Genomic DNA, 21,025 nt, shown 5'->3' with positions numbered 1-21,025 from the left:
TTACTTGGTCTGAAACACACACACACACACACACACACACACACACACACACACACCAGACATTTCTGGGAAAATTGACCTACCAACAAATTCACACTAAGGCATATATGATGGATAGGACATCTTTTGATGCCAGCAGCTTTTGATTAAGGAGGAGAAGAGAGAGGCACTTGTTCTTGAAGGGCTAAAGGGGCAAGGGGAAGTGGGGGGAAGTGGAGAGGAAGAGAGAAGAAAGGAAACAGGAGAAAAGGGCTTACAACGCAATAGGAGTCCCCCAAGATAATTTTTGACAGATTTGCATTATTGCCTACAAGTGTCTCAGTGGCTTCTCTCCCAGAGATGCCAGGGGTGATATCTGAGCAGAGATCTGAATGGTGAGAGGCCAAAAAAGGCCTTGAAGGAGAGTGTTCCAGGCAAAGGGAAAAGAAGGACAAAACCCTCAAGGCTGGAATTGCTTGGCCATTGTGACCCGGCATCATGGATTAGCAGGAGGTGAGATGGAAAGAGAATCTGAATGGGGTTTTATTGTGCACTTTAACATGCCGTATTTGATGTTGTTTCACTCACAGCCCCATGACTTAGAGTACAAGGACATTCAGAGGACAGGGGTTGAGGGAGAGGTTGAGACGGCCTGAATTCATATCCTGTGAATTTAGTTGTTGCACTTACTTTGCAAGTGACTTGATATTTTTCTTTTGGCTCAAATGAGCCCAACCAGCCAGGCGCAGTGGCTCACGCCTGTAATCCCGGCACTTTGGGAGGCCGAGGCGGATGGATCGCTTGAGCTCGGGAGTTCAAGATTAGCCTGGGCAACATGGTAGCACTCCTCCAAAACAAAAAAATTAGCCAGGCATGGGGACACATCCCTGTGGTCTCAGCTACTTGGGAGGCCGAAGTGGGAATAAGGGAGGAGACCACCCCTCATATTGTCTTATGCCCAATTTCTGCCTCCAAAGAAAGAAGAAGTAAAAACTAAAAGGCAGAAATGAAATCCACAAGCAGACAGCCCAGAGCCACACCCTGGGCCTGGTAGTTAAAGATCGACCCCTGACCTAACCGGTTATGTTATCTATAGATTACAGACATTGTATAGAAAAGCACTGTGAAAATCCCGATCCTATTTTGTACTGATCTAATTACCGGTGCATGCAGCCCCCAGTCACGTACCTCCTGCTCGCTCAACTGATCACGACCCTCTCACGCGCACCCCCTTAGAGCTGTGAGCCCTTAAAAGGGACAGGAATTGCTCACTCGGGAAGCTCGGCTCTTGAGACAGGAGTGTTGCTGATGCCCCTGGCTGAATAAACCCCTTCCTTCTTTAACTTGGTGTCTGAGGAGTTTTGTCTGCGGCTCGTCCTGCTACATTTCTTGGTTCCCTGACTGGGAAGCGAGGTGAATGGCGGATGGTCAAGGCAGATCCTTAGGCAGCTTAAGCCTGTCCTGTGGAATATCCCTGCGGGGGACTCCGACCAGCCTGAGCGACGCGGATCCTAAGAGTACTCCCGGGTAGGCCTTTGCCCTGGTGGGACGCCTGGCCAGAGCAGTGTGTGGCAGGCCCCCGTGGAGGATCAAAGCAATGGCTGAACACGGGAAAGGAACGGGCACTTGGAGTCTGGACGTCTAAAACTTGGTAAGACTAGTCTTTGAAACTTGCCCACTCTGTTTGAGTGGAAGCGTGGCCTGATCACCCATGGCGTGCCTTTATCGGCACGTTGGTTTTGGTTTTGGTTTTGACTTGGTTTGAATTGCTTGACAGGATGGTCTTGGGAACCTGCCTACTCCATTTGAGTGGAAGCGTGGCCTGATCACCCATGGTGTGCCTGTACCAGCACTTTGGTTTTGGTTTTTGACTTGACTTGGCTTGCTTGATACTTTGATTTTGGTTTTGACCTGGCTTGGACTTCCAGATGCTCTGATTTTGGTTTTGATTTTGGTTTGGTGCAAACCGCAAAAGTGTGTGTGTGCCCTTTTTAACTCGTTCTTTGTTTTGTGGTGTGCATGTGGTGTTAGCATGGTATTTTGTCTCGAAGAAGCATAGGTCAGGCACAAATAAGCCCACCCTACTAGGAAGTATGTTGGAAAATTTCAAAAAAGAATCTAAAGGAGACTATGGTGTAGTATGACACTAGGAAAACTTAAAACTTTGTGTAAGATAGACTGGCCAGCATTAGAGGTAGGTTGGCCATTAGAAAGAAGCCTGGGCTGGGCGCGGTGGCTCACACCTGTAATCCCAGCACTTTGGGATCACGAGGTCAGGAGATCGAGACCATCCAGGCTAACACGGTGAAACCCCGTCTCTGCTACAAATTCAAAAAAATTAGCCGGGCGCAATGGCGGGCGCCTGTGGTCCCAGCTACTCAGGAGGCTGAGGCAGGACAATGGTGTGAACTCGGGAGGCGGAACTTGCAGTGAGCCAACATCGCGCCACTGCACTCCAGCCTGGGCGACAGAGTGAGATGCTGTCTCAAAAAAAAAAAAAAAATAGAAGTCTTTTAGCACATGTACCACCCCTAGAATTTCTGGTAAACCAGTACCAGCCTGAAGATCACATTCTCATCAAAAGGTGGAAAGAAGAAAAACTTGAACCAGCCTGGGAAGAACCCTACCTTGTGCTGCTAACCACCAAGACTGCTGTTCCCACAGCAAAAAAAGGATGGACTTATCACACCCGAGTCAAGAAAGCACCACCCCCTCCAGAGTCATAGGCCATAGTCCCAGAGGAAAACCCTACCAAACTAAAGCTAAGAAAAATCTAACTCTTTTCATCTATTCTATTACTCTTTCTTCTTTCCTTGTTCTATTCCTGACCATCTAGTTATTAACATAACCAAGTCAATTTTGCCTCAAACTATTGCATTTAATGTTTGCCTTGTTATACACTGTGGGGACTTGCCAAGTCAAAGACAGCTTTCCACTTCAGAAAAGTACTTCTTCCTGACTCTCCTCAGACTAGGCATTAGTAAAGTAGGATCATTGAATCCAGGGAGATTTCGATAAAGACCCCAGTGCCAACCAGGTGTCTTGCCCCCTGATGTAGAGCTTTCATGCCATAGTTGGTCCAATGTTCTCTGGACTACTAAAGAGCAAGGATGGACTGCCCCAACCAGTTTTTGTAATTTCCTAAAACCATACACTCATTTTACTAGAGGATCATAGAAAGACTTAAAACAAACTTTAGCAATTAAGACAGGATACCAAGATGCAAATGCCTCGTTAAAATGGATCAAATATTCCATCTGCACATTGAACAAAAGCAATTGTTACACTTGTGCACATGGCAGGCCAGAGGCCCAGACTGTCCCCCTTCCACTAAGGTGGTCCTCCAGTCGACCAGGTGTGGGCTGCATGGTAGCTTTTTTCCAGGATTCTATAACCTGGAGTAATAAGTCATGCCAAGCTCTCTCTGTTATATCCCAAAGTCCGGCACCCTGTGGGTCAGCCCCTGAGGGCCATCCAGCCTCCATCTCCCAATACTAAGTTCACTTCGTGTCTCTCACAACAGGGAGGAAACTTAGCATTCCTTGGAGACCTGAAAGGATGCAATGAGCTTAAGAATTTTCAAGAGCTTATCAATCAGTCAGCCCTTGTTCATCCCTGAGCGGATGTGTGGTGGTATTGTGGTGGACCTTTACTGGGCACTCTGCCAAATAACTGGAGTGGCACTTGTACTTTAGTCCAATTGGCTATCTCTTTCACTCTGGCATTTCATCAACCAGAAGGAAAAAAATAAGACATCATAAAGTGAGACAAGCCCCTTATGGGTCTTTTGACTCTCATGACTAGACGCGATTGGAGTCCCATGAGGAATAATGAGGAATACCAGATCAATTTAAAGCTTGAAATCAAATAGCTGCAGGATTTAAGTCAATATTTTGGTGGGTGACCGTTAATAAAAATGTGGATTAGATAAACTACATCTATTACAACCAACAGCAACGAACTTTTCATGAGTTAAAAGAAAAACTCACGTTGGCCCCAGCCCTGAGGTTACCGGACCTGACAAAACTCTTTACACTCTATGTGTCAGAAAGAGAAAAAATGGCAGTTGGAGTTTTAACCCAGACTGTGGGGCCCTGGCCAAGGCCAGTGGCCTATCTCTCAAAACAACTAGACAGGGTTTCCAAAGGCTGGTCCCCAGGTCTAAGGGCCTAGTAGCACAACAAGCAGAAAAACTAACCCTTAGGCAAACCTGAATATAAAGGCCCCCCATGCTGTGGTAACTTTAATAAATACCAAAGGACATCACTGGTTAACAAATGCTAGATTAACCAAGTACCAAAGCTCACTATGTGAAAATCCCCACATAACCACTGAAGTTTGCAACACCGTAAACCCCACCACCTTGCTCCTGATATCAGAGAGCTCAGTTGAACATAACTCTGTAGACGTTTTGGACTCAGTTTATTCTAGCAGGCCCAACCTCTGAGACCATCCTTAAACATCAGTAGACTGCGAGCGGTATGTGGATGGGAGCAGCTTTGCCAACCCCTGCAAAGTGACTCTGAAGAAGACAAGCCTGCTCCAGTCACACCCGGAAGCTGACTGCTCCATGCATGGCCAAAGCATGAGGAAACTCATGGTGGGACTCATTTTCCTTAAAATTTGGACTTTTACAGTAAGGACTTCAACTGACCTTCCTCAGACTGAGGACTGTTCCCAGTGTATACATCAAGTCACTGAGGTAGGACAAAAGGTTGCTACGGTCCTAATATTTTCTGGTTATAAGTGTACTGGAACTCTAAAAAGAACTTGTTTGTATAATGTTATTCTATACAAGGTATGTAGCCCAGGAAATGACCAATCTGATGTGTGTTATTCCCCATCTGAGCCTCCCATGACCACAGTTTTAAAAATAAGATTAAGGACTGAGGACTGGTGAGGGCTCATAAATGATACGAGCAAAGTGTTAGCCAAAACAGAAGAAAAAGGGGTGCCCAAACAAGTCACCTTAAAATTTGATGCCTGTGCTGTCATTAATAGTAATAAATTAGGAATAAGGTGTAGTTCTCTTAATTAGAAAATAGGCTATATGGCAGAAAATAAGTACATCTGTCACAAATTAGGACTGTGTAGAAATAAATGTAAATACTGGTCTTGTGTCATTTAGGCCACTTGGATTAAAAAAAAAAAAAATGAAAAGGATCCAGTCCACCTTCAGAAAGAAAAAAATGGCCCTTCTTGTACTACGGGACAATGTAACCCCTTAGAGCTAGTAATAACCAATCCCCTTGATCCTCACTGGAAAAAAGGGGTGTGTATGACCTTAGGAATCAATGGGGCCGGACTGGATCCTCCAGTAAATATCTTGGCTCAAGGAGAAGTTTACAAACGCTCTCCTGAGCCAGTGTTTCAAACTTTCTATGATGAACTAAATGTACCAGTACCAGAAATTCCAGGAAAACCAAGAAATATGTTTTTGCAATTAGCCGAGCATGTAGCCCAGTCTCTCAATGTCACTTCATGTTATGTATGTGGAGGAACTGTAGTGGGAGATCAATGGCCATAGGAAGCCTGAGAATTAGTACCTACAGACCCAGTTCCTGATGAATTCCAGGCTCAAAAGAATAACCCTGCTAATTTCTGGGTCCTAAAAGCCTCAATTATTAGACAACATTGCATAGCTAGAGAAGGAAAAGAATTCACTCACCCCATAGGACGACTTAGTTGTCTGGGACAGAAACTGTATATTGGTACCACAAAAACAGTCACTTGGTAGAATTGAAATCACACAGAGAAACCCATTTAGTAAATTCCTAAAGTTGCAAACTGTGTGGACCCACCCGGAGTCCCACCGGGACTGGACCGCCCCTACTGGATCATACTGGATATGTGGGCATAGAGCTTAAGCCAAATTACCTGACCAGTGGGCAGGTAGTTGTGTTACTAGCACTATTAAACCATCTTTCTTCCTACTGCCCATAAAAACAGGCGAACTCCTGGGCTTCCCTGTCTATGCTTCCCGCAGCTATAGGAAATTGAAAAAATGATAAACGGCCCCGAGAGAATCAGACAATATTATGGACCTGCTACTTGGGCACAAGACAGCTCGTGGGGATACCGGACCCCCACTTACATGATCAACCGAATCATACGGTTACAAGCTGTCTTAAAAATAATCACTAATAAAACCGGCAGAGCCTTGACTATTCTGGTCCAGCAAGAAACTTAGATGGGAAATGCTATCTATCAAAATAGATTAACTCTCGACTACTTGCTAGCAGCTGAAGGAGAGGTCTGTAGGAAATTTAACCTTACTAATTGCTGCCTACACATAGATAATCAAGGGCAAGTAGTTGGAGCCATAGTTAGAGATATGACAAAACTGGCACATGTGCCCGTGCAAGTGTGGCATGGATTTGATCCTGGGCCATGTTTGGAAAATGGTTCCCAGTGCTAGCAAGATTTAAAACTATTATAATAAGAGTTATAATAATAATAGGAACCTGCTTACTGCTCCCTTGTTTGCTACCTGTACTTCTTCAAATGATAAAAAGCTCATCGCTACCTTAGTTCACCAAAATGCTTCAGCACAAGTGTACTATATGAATCACTATCAATCTGTCTTGCAAGAAGACATGGGTAGTAAAAATGAAAGTGAGAACTCCCACTATTGAGTGAGAGTCTCAAAGCGGGGCAATAAGGAAGGAGACCATCCCTCATATTGTCTTATGCCCAATTTCTGCCTCCAAAGAAAGAAAAAGTAAAAACTAAAAGGCAGAAATGAAATCCACAAGCAGACAGCCCGGTGCCACACCCTGGGTGTGGTAGTTAAAGATCGACCCCTGACCTAACCGGTTATGTTATCTATAGATTACAGACATTGTATAGAAAAGCACTGTGAAAATCCCTATTCTATTTGGTTCCGATCTAATTACCGGTGCATGCAGCCCCCAGTCACGTACCCCCTGCTTGCTCAATTGATCATGACCCTCTCACACACACACCCTTAGAGTTGTGAGCCCTTAAAAGGGACAGGAATTGCTCACTCGGGGAGCTTGGCTCTTGAGACAGGAGTCTTGCCGATGCCCCTGGCCATATAAACCCCTTCCTTCTTTAACCTGGTGTCTGAGGAGTTTTGTCTGCGGCTCATCCTGCTACAGGAAGACTGCTTAAACCCAGGAGGTTGAGGCTACAGTGAGCTGAGATCACACCACTGCACTCCAGCCTTGGTGACAGAGTGAGACCCTGTCTCAAACAAACAAAACAAAAACCCACAAAACAAAAAAATGAGGCCAACCCTCTCCATTATAGGTGTCTGAGGAAGATTATTAAGATAGTCCCACAAAACATTTAACATGATAGTTGGCACAAAGTTAGTATTTAATAAGTGTTTTCTATTATTATTTTCATTTGCTACAGCCAACACGCTTATTTGGAAGAGCATTTTAGTGTGGCTATCAGCCTCCCAAAATTGATTATGTGCCTTGGCAGATGAGTGATTTCTTTTTAGTGCCTTTCACATTGATGGTAGTCAATAAATATTTGTTGCATGAATGAAAGTGTGAACTACTGTGTCAAGGGTTAGGCAGAAATAGAAGTAGAACATAAAAGTGTGGGCAGAGGAGTTTGCAGATCATTTGGCCGGCAATGGGGAGCTATTGAAGGTTTTTGAGCAGGGGGCGGGAGAGTATCAGATGGGTTGAAGGAGGGAGGGTTTGGAAACAGGACAAGGAGTTAGCAACCTGTGGGCCCCTTCCAGGTGAGAAGTCAGAGAGATCTGGTCCAGGGAGAAGGGAAGTGGGAGGGCCTTCCTTTTGTACTTGGCTGCTTCAGAGGCCTGCAAATTACCCTGGACTACGAGTGATGTGCTGGTCTGCTGACTGCAGCTACCCTCTTCTGGGTCTCTTGGATTGCTACCCTAGATCTTTTTAGGGCCTCCCTTAATTCACCTATCCGCCCCTCTCCCACTGGTCCTGTATCCCCAGCTAGAAGAATCCTATAAAACGGTCCATCTGATTTTGTCACTCTCCTCTTGGAAACCTTCCACTGGCTTTTTGGTGCCCCGAGGATAGCTTCAATTCCCCACTGTGGCTCCAGGTGCTGCAGAATCTAGTCCTGCTGACCCCTCTGTCCTGCCTGTCCCTCCTCTCCTCCTTTGTCTGGTGGCTGTCCATTTGGGCTCAGCGGATCCGAACTTTCTCTAATCGGAACTCCCTCCCCTAAGTGAGGCCAGCCTGAACAACTTCAGGGTGGGAGACTGCCGAGGCATCTTGTTCCAGTGCAGATTTGTCTTTAGTTAATTCCGTGGTGGGGCCGAAGATGTCAATGTTTCTGCTGTGTTGCCCCCACCTGGGGGCTTGCAAAGAGCGCAGATTCCCAGGCCCCCACTGGACCTCTGAATCTGCATGTTGGCAATTTCAGCACATAAGTGTCTGGGGGTGCCGGCGGTGAGCATGTCTTAGGAGCATGTGACAGCTTTTCTGGTGGCTCCCTGGGGAGGGTAGGGGTGGTCCTCTGGGATCAGGGTTACGCCAGGCCTGGCCCACGCACCCTGATTTCATAATTGAGTGTGACCTGTTTGAATCTCTATTCATGAGCTACTCTATCCCAAGCAGTTTGGGAGTTATTTCTGTTGATCAAGAGAGAAGAAACAGACCTGGCCAGGACAGGAAGAGACAAGCTCTGAGAGGTCGGGGGTAGATTTGCTCAGTGCCTGCTGCCACTGGCCCAGGTGGCATGTGCCAAAATGACCTATGTTTGTAAAGGGGTGCCCTGGGAGATCTGTACACATTTTCTCAGCAGGCTGGGGTCGGTGGTAGCCTTTCTTGGATTGGTTTTGATATAATTTCCCAGCTAAATGGCACGTGTCCTTTGGGACAGAATGCTGGAGGGAAGGCCACCAGGCTAAGGGCCAGAGGTGACTTTGTGATGCAGAAAAGTTCTGGCCTTTTGTATCCAGAGGTCACGTATCCAGAGGTCATCTTCTTACTCCTTGAGAGGGAGACAAGCTGGGCTTTCCAGTCCCACGGAGAGGCCAAGGTCTGCCTTGGCTGTCTGCAGATCATCGGAGCCCACGTTCCCATCATCATGGCAGGCCCCAAATTCCCTGCTTTTGCTGAGTTCTTGTTCTCTTGCTCTTACAACTGTTCCTTTATCTCGGTCCTGCTATTGATCCCAGCCCTGGTTCCCTGCCTCCCCTGCGACTTTCCATCAAAGTACCCACAAATACAAGCTGGGAAGTTGTAAGGGTCACTGGAAAAGCACGGCATTGCCGTACAGAACTTCAAATGGCACAGAAGACGGAAACACAGATTTCCTGTTCCGGAATGTTTTCCAGACCACCCCACCCCCAGGCTTGACGGCCACTGCATGCAGTGCCTAGCCTCGGCCCATCTTGTTGCCCTCTCTCTTACTCCCTCTTTCAAGTTCCTCTGTAAATCCCCTTTCTGAGGCAAAGGGAGTGAGCGCTCTCCATTCCTATGCCTAGAGTTCCCAGACTCACCTTTGCACAGCCCAAGCACATCAGGGCTCTTGGCTGTAGGAGAGGCCTTCCAGGCCATAAGCAGCACCAAGGACCAGTGGGGACCTGGCAGTTAGCACTCCTCCTTTCATAGGAGGCATCCCTTGAGTGGCACTTGTGGTTTTAAGTAGCAATTTTCCCCCCTCCCTTTAGGTTATTTTCCAATAGAAGGTTGAGAGAATCTACAATCTTTACGTCATTCATTCATTTACTCACTTACCCATCCGACACATGTATTGAGCAAAGTCAGTGTGCTGAGTGCAGATGCTGGGGGAACAAATACAGACAGCCTTGTTTCCAGAAGCAAACTAATGGGTTGCTCACCTCACCTGCAGGCTACGGTGACAGTGGAAATGATTAATGCCCTGAGTATTGCCCTATGCACTGAAACCTAAACTCGTAAGATGTGATGGAGGGAGGTGAGTATTCTCTACCTTGCAAAATGATTCACTGCAGGATTAAAGCTGGAGAATTTTAGAATTTGAAAAGACCTCAGGGGACCCGCTCCTTCAATCCTTTCATTAGTTATTGGTGAAAAGTGAGATTTAAAAAGCTTAAGAGACTGGCTTAGAGTTATTCAGCAATGCCAGAGCCAGCGGGTCAGAGCCAGCGCTGTTTTGTTCATTCTCAGTGCTGGTCTCTCTTTCCATCAGGCCCTGTATGATGTGGAGATGCTTCAATGATGCTGCGGCTGCTGCTAACCCGGTCAATATTTATTGAGTGCTTTCTGTGTGCCAGACACAGTTCTAAGTGCTTTTTACCTGTTACAGCATTGCTGTCACGGCAATCCCGTTAACAACACTGAGACAGAGCTGAGACACAGAGAGAGCAGACAACTTGTCTAAGGTCACACAGCTCAGGAGGACTGGTCTTGGGCTTCTTATCCAGGCCATTTGACTTCTGAGTCCATGCTCTGAACCACAACACTGTGACTCTCCGACCAGCAGCACCCATAGAGAAATTGTTTCCACTCACATATTGAAAGGAAAGTACTTCAGTATTGAACATCATTTCAGTGCTAATCGGGGATAGTTTAATAAAACCAAAGGCTGGTGTCATACCTTTTGGCAGATCTTTTTAAAGTTGCCATATATAGAGCTGCCATTAAAGTTTGTAAAGCTTTGTGGATAAAAGTAGCATGAAAAGCAGTTTGTATGATGTGTGTGACAATAAACAGAATTGTGATCCAAATTACAGGTGAAATGGGACAGTGGCCCCTTGGAGGCTAGAAATACCTGCAGAGGCTTACAGAGTGAGGTGCTTATAAATAACACCATTCAAACCTCAATTGTGTGTGGGTTTCTTGAGAAGCAACTCTATTTAAGGGACTGCTTATACAAAATCAAGTTCTTCTTAGCAAGGATTGCTTTAAATATTTTGACTTGAATGAAGGCCAGTCATGTTCTGCCATTTTCAAAAATCTTCTAACTGGAGCCTTAGAGTTGATTTTCTTTTCATCCGTGATTAATTTTCCAGCTCCCACCCCACCCAGATTTTATAATCCAGAGATTCTGAGAGTAGGAAGTCCTAGTAAAGCCCAGAATCTAAAACAAATCAGACCAGTCAGTTCTAGTTAGCTTTTTTCCTTTCAGTTGTTAGTAAAATAAACTCTGAAAAGCCTAAACTTTAACGCACCCATCTCAGTAACATCTCCTCTAACGATGGGAAGGCGTAGAAAAGAAGAAAAGGAAACATTATGAATCTTGTGGGAACGCTGGAGTTTTGTCTATTATCACAAGCAGCGAGCCCGAAGTCATTTAAATCCTCTGGGGGTGGGAAACATAATTATTTGCAAGGGAGCATTATTAACTAAGTACAAATGGTTTGCTATTTGTTTTCTCTGTTCTTTGTAATGATTACAGGCTGGGGATGGTGTTTAGTAACAGGATCCAGCAGGTCAGTGATGACAACTTCATCACTGTCATTAACACCTTTTGTTTGCAGTGAACACAAAAAGCTATGCAGTATTAAGAGAGTCAAGAAAAAGAGAAATAAGAGGGGGTGGAGAAAGTGAGACAACCAAAGAGACAGCCAGGGAACAGAAATTGATACATTATGTATACCAGAAAAAAATACCCCTGGGTAATTGAGTCAGCTGACTCAAATGGTGTAGGGGCCTCAGTTAGAGGAACAAATTTTGGACTCCTTGTTCTTTCTGCCAAAAGAGTAATTGCTCATGTTTATAAATGCAAATGTTTTTGCCATTTTGCTTCCTAGAAATGCCCTAGGGAGACGTTATTTTTGGTAAGGGGTCTTCCTGCTTCAAGTGTAATGACTGTGAACAACTAGTTTCAGTATCTTCTATAGCATGCCAGGGTAAAATGAAGCAAAATAAATACAGGAAGTGCTATGACCTTTATAGAGGATCTACTGGGTGCCAGGCAAGATACTTTTTTTTTTTTTTAAGACAGGGTCCTGCTCTGTTGCCCAGGCTGGAGTGCAGTGGCGCGATCTCGGCTCACTGCAAGCTCCACCTCCCGGGTTCACACCATTCTCCTGCCTCAGTCTCCCAAGAAGCTGGCACTACAGGCGCCCGCCACCATGCCCAGTTTATTTTGTTCTTGTATTTTTAGTGCAGACGGGGTTTCACCGTGTTAGCCAGGATAGTCTCGATCTCCTGACCTCGTGATCCACCCTCCTCGGCCTCCCAAAGTACTGGGATTACAGGCATGAGCCACCACCCCTGGCCAATGCTGCAATCTTGACTCACTGCAGCTTTTGCTTCCTGGGTTCAAGCGATTCTTCTGCCTCAGTCTCCCGAGTAGCTGGGATTACAGGCGTGCACCACCATGCCTGGCTAATTTTTGTATTTTTAATAGAGACATTATTTTTAATGTATTTTTCATGTTGGCCAGGCTGGTCTTGAACTCCTGGCATCAAGCAATCCACCTGCCTCAGCCTCCCAAAGTGCTGGCATTGAGCCACCGCACCCAACAAGGTGCATTTTTATGTGCTTTTTCTCCTCTGTCTTCTCAACAACCCTGGGGTAAAAGGCCTTATTACTACTTTTCCTATGAGAACAATAAAGTAGAAAGAGGTAAAAGACTGCCTCGAAGATCACCCAGCACAGAGCAGGGATTTGATTTCAGGTGTGTCTTGTTCCAAACTTACTACACAGCACTGCTGGGGGAAAAAAAGAGCAAAAAGCAAAACCCAAAAGGTTCTTAACTGAAGTCAAAGACGACCAAGAAAATGCAGGCAGATGTCAGGTCTGATCATGTGGATGCTCAAATGATCAACAGACACATTGAGAGAAACTGTATTAATTAAATCATAAAAATATGTTCTGCTTTTTGGGGAATTTACTCCTCCTCCTGGGGTGACCCTCGACAAGACATTCTGTCTTCCTGTTTTTAAGCAAAAAAAAAAAAAAAAAAAAAAAAAAAAAAAACAGTGGGTAGAAGATTAAAGTTTGATATTTGGCTCATGCATAGCTTTGTCTCATTAATATATTTCATGCTTGCCTGTCATTTCAACTTTCTGCTGCCAGACCAAGCTCCTTCAACAGCCATTCCTACTTCTGACACTCCTCTTGTGCTTTTCAGGACAACTTTATGCCTATTGTGCCTTGGATCTTGAGAAGCATATGGTAAAACTGGTCAATGGTGATGGCAGGCTTAGCAGGGAATTAGATTGTGGGGGGTGGCGGGCTGGGAGAGAAAACAAAAGAGGGTATCAGGCTACTTGATGACGGAATCAGGCTGCTTCTGCAATGACATTACATGAAATACCCGAAATTTGACCTTAACTGTGTCTGGTGGGTCCCGTTAACCCTGTAAGTTATGGACAGAACATTTACTCAAATTCTAGCAACGTCTAGGCTCGTGGAAATACGTGACCAATTCAGGTGAATGAAAGGGATTTTAAAACATTCATTTCCAGGTTAGGTCTTCCTAAGACTGCCTGCGTGTCCCTTAACACCACGCCAGCCTGAGTGTCATATGGATCCTGAGTGTGGACTTGTGTGCACACTGTAGAAAAATAAGAAGCAACTGAAAACCCCAGGCAGGGGGTGGAGTGATGACGAAAGACACCGAGACCGAAGATCGGGAAGCTGGAAATTCCCCCCCAGCTTGGGTGTTTGGGCGCTATCTCGCCTCTCCACTTCCCTAAATCACCCTCGTGGTGCGAGTGTGCTCGCAGTAGATGCTTCCTAATTGTCCCTAGTATTGACCGTAATACCCTAACGACAGGAATAATCTCTCTCATTCTATTTCTCAACACCATTTCAACACCCAAACTCAAACCTCTCACCTGAGTGCAAGGGAGTGGTGACCTTCTTAAGCCAAGAGCTCTTCCATCAGGGGGCTCCCTAACGGCATCCCTGTTCAAGAGGGGGAGCCGTCACCCACTTTGTTCTGCTTAGCCTGAGACACGCAACTTTTTCCAGCTTTTACTCTTCGCTGAATTCTCACGGCGGGGTTGGGGGGATTTTCAGGGTCAGGAGCCAGGTTGGGGGCCCGGCCCGCTGAGCGCTGTTCAGGGGTAGCTCGGACCAGAGCAGGAGTTTCATCACCTGCGGGGACAGGTGGGACACGTGTATTTCCAGGGCCACCCCTGACCTCCCGGAGGATGCTGATTGACACTGTCCAGTTTGAGAACTACTGTGTCCAGGGAGCAGAGGCCTCCCCGGTGCCCCTTGGGTAGTGGGCATCGGGCCCAGGGCTTCTCTGGATGAGCGGGGCTGGCAAGAGAGCGCATGGAGCTGGGGGCGGGAGGTCGGGGCAGCGAACAAGGGGGAGAAGGAGAAGGCGGAGGCCGAGGGGGAGGGAAGGGAGGAGGAAGAGGAGGAGGAGTCCCTCGTGGCCACCCCGAGGGGAGGGCGACCGTAGAGACTTGGTCAGGAGGCGCTGGCAGAGCCGGGCCGCCGGGACTGTGCACCCAGGGGCGCCGACCGTCGGGCGCGCGCTCCCCGCAGACCCTCGCGGAAGGAGCAGGGGGCGGCGCGCGTGCGCGGGCCGGCGGGCGGCGCGCGAGGGGGCGGAGCGGGGAGGCGCGCGGCGACCCCGGCGGGCTACAGCCTGCGGCGCGCGCAGGGCGCTGGTGGGGCGCGCGGCGCGCGCGCGGGGCGGGGGCGCGCGGAGGGGGGGGCTGCCCCGGGGCGGCCCCCCCAGGTCGGGGCGCGGCGGGCGGCGGCGGCGGGCGCGCGTCCCGTCCAGGTCCCGAGTAACCGCCGCCGCCGCCGCCAAAGCTCGCCAACATGGCGGACCTGGAGGCCGTGCTGGCCGATGTCAGTTACCTGATGGCCATGGAGAAGAGCAAGGCTACCCCGGCCGCCCGCGCAAGCAAGAGGATCGTCCTGCCGGAGCCCAGGTACCAGCTGCCCCGGCCGGCGCCGGCCCCAAGCCGCCGCCCCCTGCGGCCGCCAGCGACTCCCTGCTTCCTGGAGGGTCAGGCACTGAGCCTCCGCTGCCCCGGGGCGGGTGACACAGCGGAGCGGGCGATGCGGGGCCAGCCTCGTTGTTCCAGTCTCTGAAATGGGGCATCGGAGGGCTGGTGGGGGGCACTCCGGGAGAGAGCGCTCCGAAATGCCCGGCGCGGCGCCCTGCGCGCAGCGAGCGCCCCAGCGAGGGGCTGGTTATGACTTTGCTGGACTAGCTCCATCCCTCTCGCCCCCTCCCGCCCAGCCCTGTCCTGCCCTGTCCCATCCCCGTGGTTCTTCCTGTTGCATTGGTGTGGTCCCCCTTGGCTCCTTTCCTGTCACTCCTTTGCGCTCCATCCTGGTCGCTGCTTCTTCCCGGGCTCTGCGGTCCCCCTTTCCAACTTCATCTCTCAGCTCCCTCTGGGCTGCTTACCTGGGGACTGCAGGCTTGTTGCTTATGGTCCGAGGTAAACTGCTGTTTTCAGTGCTTGCTCTTCTTGTAGTCACTAAGTCTAGTCGCCTTCTTAGGCTTCTCTTCTATTTTGTGCCTAGGCAGGATTTTGACCCACTCAATATTCTTTTTGGTGCGAAGTGTGTCACCTGAGCTGCTTTCCTCAACTTGTAGATCTACTGGTGGCACTTCATTAAAAAATTGAAACGGGAGTCACTTAAAAAGACACTTGAACGGATGATTCCAGACAGGAATTTGTTGTTAAATTATCAAAGGAGGGCCCGATTGAATTGGCGAGGGGCTCGGTGAGGTCCATACCAAGTTGCAATTTTCTCTCAAATGATTTATTATTAAGGAACTAGTAAATTTTTTTGCTAGTTCGTATCATCAGCACTTCCCCAGAAAAACTAGTTCGTCAGGTTAATGGTGAGTTTTAAATAGTGTATCAAGGCTTCAGCGATGGATTTTTTTTTTCTCTAGCTCCTTTTTCCTAATTAACACCATCATGAGTTGTGCAGCTAATGCGGTTCCTTGATGCTAAATAGCTCTTGGAATTGATGCTCAAAAGAGGCATTTTCTTTATGGTGAATTTGAAACCATGCAATTCTGTAAAATATTGGAATCTACACCAAAGTTACTGTCCTTTTGAAATCATCAGTCCGTCAAGCGTTAGGCGCCCGAGATTGCTTAAATGTTACCTAATGCTAAGTGATCATCATATGATTTTTTTACAAGTCCATCTATGAGCCCTATGATACAGAGAATACCAGTCCGCTTGTTATTTGTTGTGAAAAGCTAAATTGTGCAAATGAAGACTTGCTTGCTGGATATTTTTGGCCTCTTTTTCCTCCTTAGCCCAGGCCTCTTGTTGGCTTTGCAGGGTGTGCTACTCTTTGATAGGCAATGCCAAGTAGTGAAAATCAGGGAAAAGTGCAAACCTGTCTGCGATGTCGTGAGTTTAACACCCCTATTCCAGAGTGTAGCAGATCTGAAGCTAATTGAAATAATCAGTGCTGCTTAAAATTTCCGGCAAGTGGGAAACTTACTTAGAGAACAAGAACTCCTATATCAAACCTAAATTTCACCGAAAAAATTGTCCATTTTTATAAATGTGGTAGAAAAAGGCTTAATTCCTTTTTCTCTTGCCTTTCCTAGTGTCCCTCCACCACCCAAAGGCAGGGAGTCCTAAATATGTGGGGTTTCTAGATATACAATTGATAAATCTCAACTCATGGGCAGTTATTTTTTTGGGGGGTAGAATATAATATTACTAAAGTTAGGAACTTCTGTTCAGTTTTCTTTTTTTCTTGGTATTTGGAACTTAATGTGACTTCTGCTTTTTTAGTGTCCCTCTTAAGAACTTACTTATGCGCTTAGGGTGTTCACTTCCTTGTATGAATGCCTTTGTTTTTCAGTGGTATTCTTTGGTAATGCTTTCTTTTAAGGCAGAGTGACAGCCAGCATATTTCTCATGACATTTTAAAATTGAGAAATACCAACCAGAGAGTAATTTTAGGAAACAGCCCTTCAGTAATTGTTATTCTGTTGCTCTTTTTAAAATAGACTCTCGAATTGGGCCATTGGAACCTCCCCCTGAGATTCTAATTTGTTTTCTACTTATCTTAGTGGCTTTGGCTTTAGTTTTGTAATGTAGCTATTTACATAGTAACAGTCACTCCTTGGGCTGTGTTAGGATTCTGTCACATTGAGATTATCAGGTACAACATCTTGCAAAATTCTGTCTACCACGGGATGGCAGTTAGTAGCCTACCTATTTGATTCGGAGGTTGGGGGTTGGGGAATTTCTAGATCCTGTAAGAAAGTTAACTGCGTGTTAAAATGCCCCAGCCTAATGACTTAAATGGCTGGTATGACTTCACACTTTTGTTGAAAGGGATACGGGTCAAATGTTTTCTGATAAGAGTTTCTATTTCAGCTTCATTATAGAGCAAGCCATGTGACCCCCAGTTTTTGGTATTCTTGAAAGAGATGTTCAGATTTGTATTTTTAGTATCTGAATGAGAAGCATACATTTTAATTTGCCTTTGGTCTATCACTAGTGATTTTTTTATTTCCAGCAAATTATTTGCAGTCACTATTCTTTGTGCTTCCTTATTTTAGTTACTTTGCCTTTTCCACAGTTTTAAACAGAAGAGCATCAGAACGAAATATCTAGCTAATTTAAATGAAACACTGGGTTTGCAGCTTCCTGCTATTACAGGAGAGTCTCAGAAAATGGAACATTCTGCCCAGGGGAGATTTTGCTTCTCTGAGATGGCAAGAGGCAAACATTTTGTTATGTTGACACATTATTCAATTAACCAATGAGTGCAAATCCTGGAAAAGCTGACTATTTGTCCAAATGGTATAGCTGCTTTAGTTTACCGAAATGTTGTTGGGCTAATGTAGCTGATAATGGGCCCTATTGGGAGTAGTAGACTGTGACCCACAGACTCCCTGTGCAGGCCCAGTTAAAACAGGAGCATTTAGATGTGCAGGCCAGTTGTTTTACGTCACGTTGGAAAAGAAATACTTTTACTTAAGTAAGGTCTAATTCATAAGCAAAGGCCCACGAAAAGTCAACATCTTAAACCCTGGAGTGATTCAGATGACTTTTACTGTAGGCTGTATTACTCTGTTACTCTTTTTTTAAAAACAGAACGAAATTCAGATGACTTGAAATCACACATAGTTGAAAGAGGTTGAGTAACGTGAACTTCATCTTTCCCCTGGAGTCTCATTTCTGTTTACTGGACATTGCGAATGTTGGATCACCTATTGCAAAGCTTGTCCTTTCAAAGTATTCATACAATATGATAGGAAGGGCTGAAATGACATTTTAAAGATTCTTTGTAATTTTCTAGGAGGACTGAGAGTCCTTAAAGGACATTTATGATACCGTTTATGACATTAATTCAGTACATAGTTGTAGAGCCATTTCTATGAGCCAGGCCCGGGATACTATGACAAACCCAGCCACAGCCCCTTCCTTCATGGAGCTTATAGACTAGTGTAAAATGCACAGAGTCGAGCCAAGAAGGATGTTTGCTTTAAAGTGTAATTGCTTGAAGATTTTATTTAAGCACAAACAAATAGCGTATAGATGACTTTTATTATTCTATATGCATGGAATATAGAATAATAAAAAAGAATGAATATAGAATATAGGATAATGCATAGAACACATGATGTTTGGTAAGTGTTTTACAATAATTTGTTAGTGATTACCTTTGAAGAACTAGCTAAACATAGTCTCCATAGTGATATGGTAGTTTGCATCTTTCTGTTGTGCAGCTACTGCTAGTGGCCCAGTTTTCTTCTTTAGTGGACACGGAATTTATTCAGTAATTTTCTAACTCCAATCAGTAAGTGGTTGGTGGATAACTTGAAATATTCCTCTCTGTTTAGGCTGTAGAGTTTTCTGTGTCTTCATTCTCCGGTACTCATAGCCTAATTTTTAACTGAAAAGTCCATGTTCGAAGCACAAATAGCCTTTAGAAAGAAAGTATTTCTTATTATTGATAGGAGTAGTTCTCTGAGTAAGCAGTAGTGTTCTTGCTGCTTTTTCATTAAGGTACAAATTCAAAACATAATTGGTTCTGACCTTTCAGTTATTACTTCATTCTTGGTCCAAGTTAATTTGTGCCAGTGACTTGAAGATGCAAGAAGTGCGTGTAGTTGTCAATTCTTAGAAATGAATGTTCCGGCGAAATCTGTTTTGGACCTAGAATCTGCCAAAGCCGAGCATCGTGAAATGCTTCGAATGGAGAGCCTCATAGATCTCTCCGAGGTACAAGCAGTTCTAGCTTTTACACGCAATGTGTTCTTAGAGGCAGCCTCTTAAAGTGTTTCCCCAGTACACTGAGTTGGACTTTGCCAAACATCTGTTTGGGCAAGGATGGAAACTATCAGACGAAGGTGTCAAGGCTAGAGGAAGGGAAGCGCAGGTCTTTTTCAGTCAGTGGCTGGCCAGCAGAGTAGTGAAATGCAAAATAGTATTAAATAGCTAGCAGGACGCCTGGCCTCCCTAGGGTCCCTGGAGCCCTGGCAAGCGAAAGAGAAGTTTAACCTCCATGATGTCATAATGTATTAACTACCTTTAATTGAGAGCTCATCCTCTGTCAGGCGGTTGGCATAATTAGTTCATTTGTCCCCACAATAGTTCCACCAGGTGAGTTGCATTAGCTCCATTTAACAGAAGGAGCAGACACTCAGGGAAGGTAAGGAGCTCAGCCCAGGTGACACCTGACAGTGGCGGAGGCAGGAATGACGCCCAGGTTTTGCCCAGCTCGGGGTCTTTCCCAGCCCAGGCAGGGTCTTGCTGGGCTGCCTCACCAAAAATGAATACCAAACTCCCTCGCGTCTTATTTTGCAAGGAATGGATGAAACTGCGAGACTTTTTATTTGGGGGAAAAATCCTTTTTCGTACTCTCCCGATCGGCTGCTAGTCCTCAGAGACTGATAGAGAACACCTATTCCTCTGGGACCTGCAGAAACGGTAATTATGATTAAGTGAATAAGCAGCTTGTTCCTTATTTCCCATGAGCTTGAGGGTTAAATGCCTATTCTGTTTAACACAAGCCATGCAGTCTTGCTGGTGTTCGTGAGAAATTGTGTAATACACCATCTCACCCCCCAGCCTCAAAACAGGATTTGTGCTGTCTTTTTATTTAGAAAAGGGGCCGCCTGAGCTGCCCCCTCTCCTTTTTATTTAAAAAAGGAGTAGCCTGAGCTGTCCCCTGCCCTGAATTTTTCATTTCTGGGAAAAGAGTAAAAGGGAAAAACAGTATATTTGGCTTTATTTGCAATAACAATCACTTTCTCATTCAAATAATCTTCCTTTGTTAATACAGTCACATATCTGCGGACCACTGTAGGTGACAATGTAGGCTGTGTGCATGGCTATCATTGTCTCTTCTTATTCTCTGGACATTGGCAGTGGGGACATGGAAATGATTAATTTGGCAACTTTTACTCTATTATTGCAGAATCATTTGTATGGTAAGTAATTTGCATGCGAATGGGACTGGATATCCCGGCCCCCCTCTCCTTCTCTGATTTCTTACTTTTTTATTCTTCCCTTCCTATTTTTATCATTGATTAGAAGTTACAACCCCTGGGCCCTTTGTGATTGCTCTGTGGGTCTAAAATGCAGAATAAGTAATAATGTGGCTCTTCATAGCCTGTAAATGTTTCTTCTAATTTTGGAAGCCATCTTTTGGGTCCTCTCTGCTTCCACTGGAGCATACGCATATTTGAATACTTTCTATGTAGGACACTATATAAAGAGCCCATTGCAAATGCAGTGAAAATGTTTTTGCAAAATATTTTGTAAACTATTTTGTGATTGGTAGTTGGTAAAAGTCAGCTTGATCCAGCCTTGGACCCGTACTGTCGTTTGCCACCATTTCCTTCTCCTACAGTCTCAGGAGCAGGAAAAGATGCTGATAGGAAAATAGCCAGCCCAGACCTCCATCCTTAGTGCACCAGAAGGCCACTGTCATTGCTGGGCCCCTCGTTTTCCTGTGCCTTCCCTACTACCTGCCAAACTGTCGTGTAAGAGAAGGTTCTAGATCAGGAGCCAGAGGTAAGGATCTGATTCCACTGGCAACTTGCTGTGGGACCTCTGCAAGTCACTTAAATTTGCTGTATTTAGTTTCTCCATCTGTAAAATACAATATCTATTTCTTTCCGATTGTAAAATGTCCCAATAAAAATCTGCCTTGTGAGCATTTTCTGTCGTGCAATACAT

The 21,025-nt window shown here is 45.8% G+C and overlaps 1 protein-coding gene and 1 long non-coding RNA gene across 3 annotated transcripts in view; one reads left to right on the top strand and one right to left on the bottom strand.

The window, feature by feature from the left end:
- Window positions 1-10,470: 10,470 nt before the first annotated feature.
- LOC126929571 (uncharacterized) lies at window positions 10,471-14,376 on the bottom strand. Its single transcript, XR_007717229.1, has 2 exons — window positions 13,715-14,376; window positions 10,471-13,110 (listed from the first exon to the last, which is right to left on the bottom strand). It is a non-coding gene; the product is annotated as an uncharacterized LOC126929571 (long non-coding RNA).
- A 92-nt stretch (window positions 14,377-14,468) lies between these two features.
- GRK3 (G protein-coupled receptor kinase 3) overlaps window positions 14,469-21,025 on the top strand; it is a 163,399-nt gene continuing 156,842 nt past the window's right edge. Inside the window, exon 1 of one of the 2 annotated variants that reach the window (XM_050745912.1) lies at window positions 14,469-14,773. In XM_050745912.1, the coding sequence (XP_050601869.1) occupies window positions 14,661-14,773 (113 nt within the window). In that variant the 5' untranslated portion in view covers window positions 14,469-14,660. The remainder of the gene's footprint in view (window positions 14,774-21,025) is intronic. The other variant, XM_050745913.1, reaches the window with a different exon arrangement.

Source organism: Macaca thibetana, chromosome 10 (assembly GCF_024542745.1).
Source record: "Macaca thibetana thibetana isolate TM-01 chromosome 10, ASM2454274v1, whole genome shotgun sequence".
NCBI classification, from domain to species: Eukaryota; Metazoa; Chordata; class Mammalia; order Primates; family Cercopithecidae; genus Macaca; species Macaca thibetana.
This window is presented reverse-complemented; position numbering and strand designations above follow the sequence as displayed.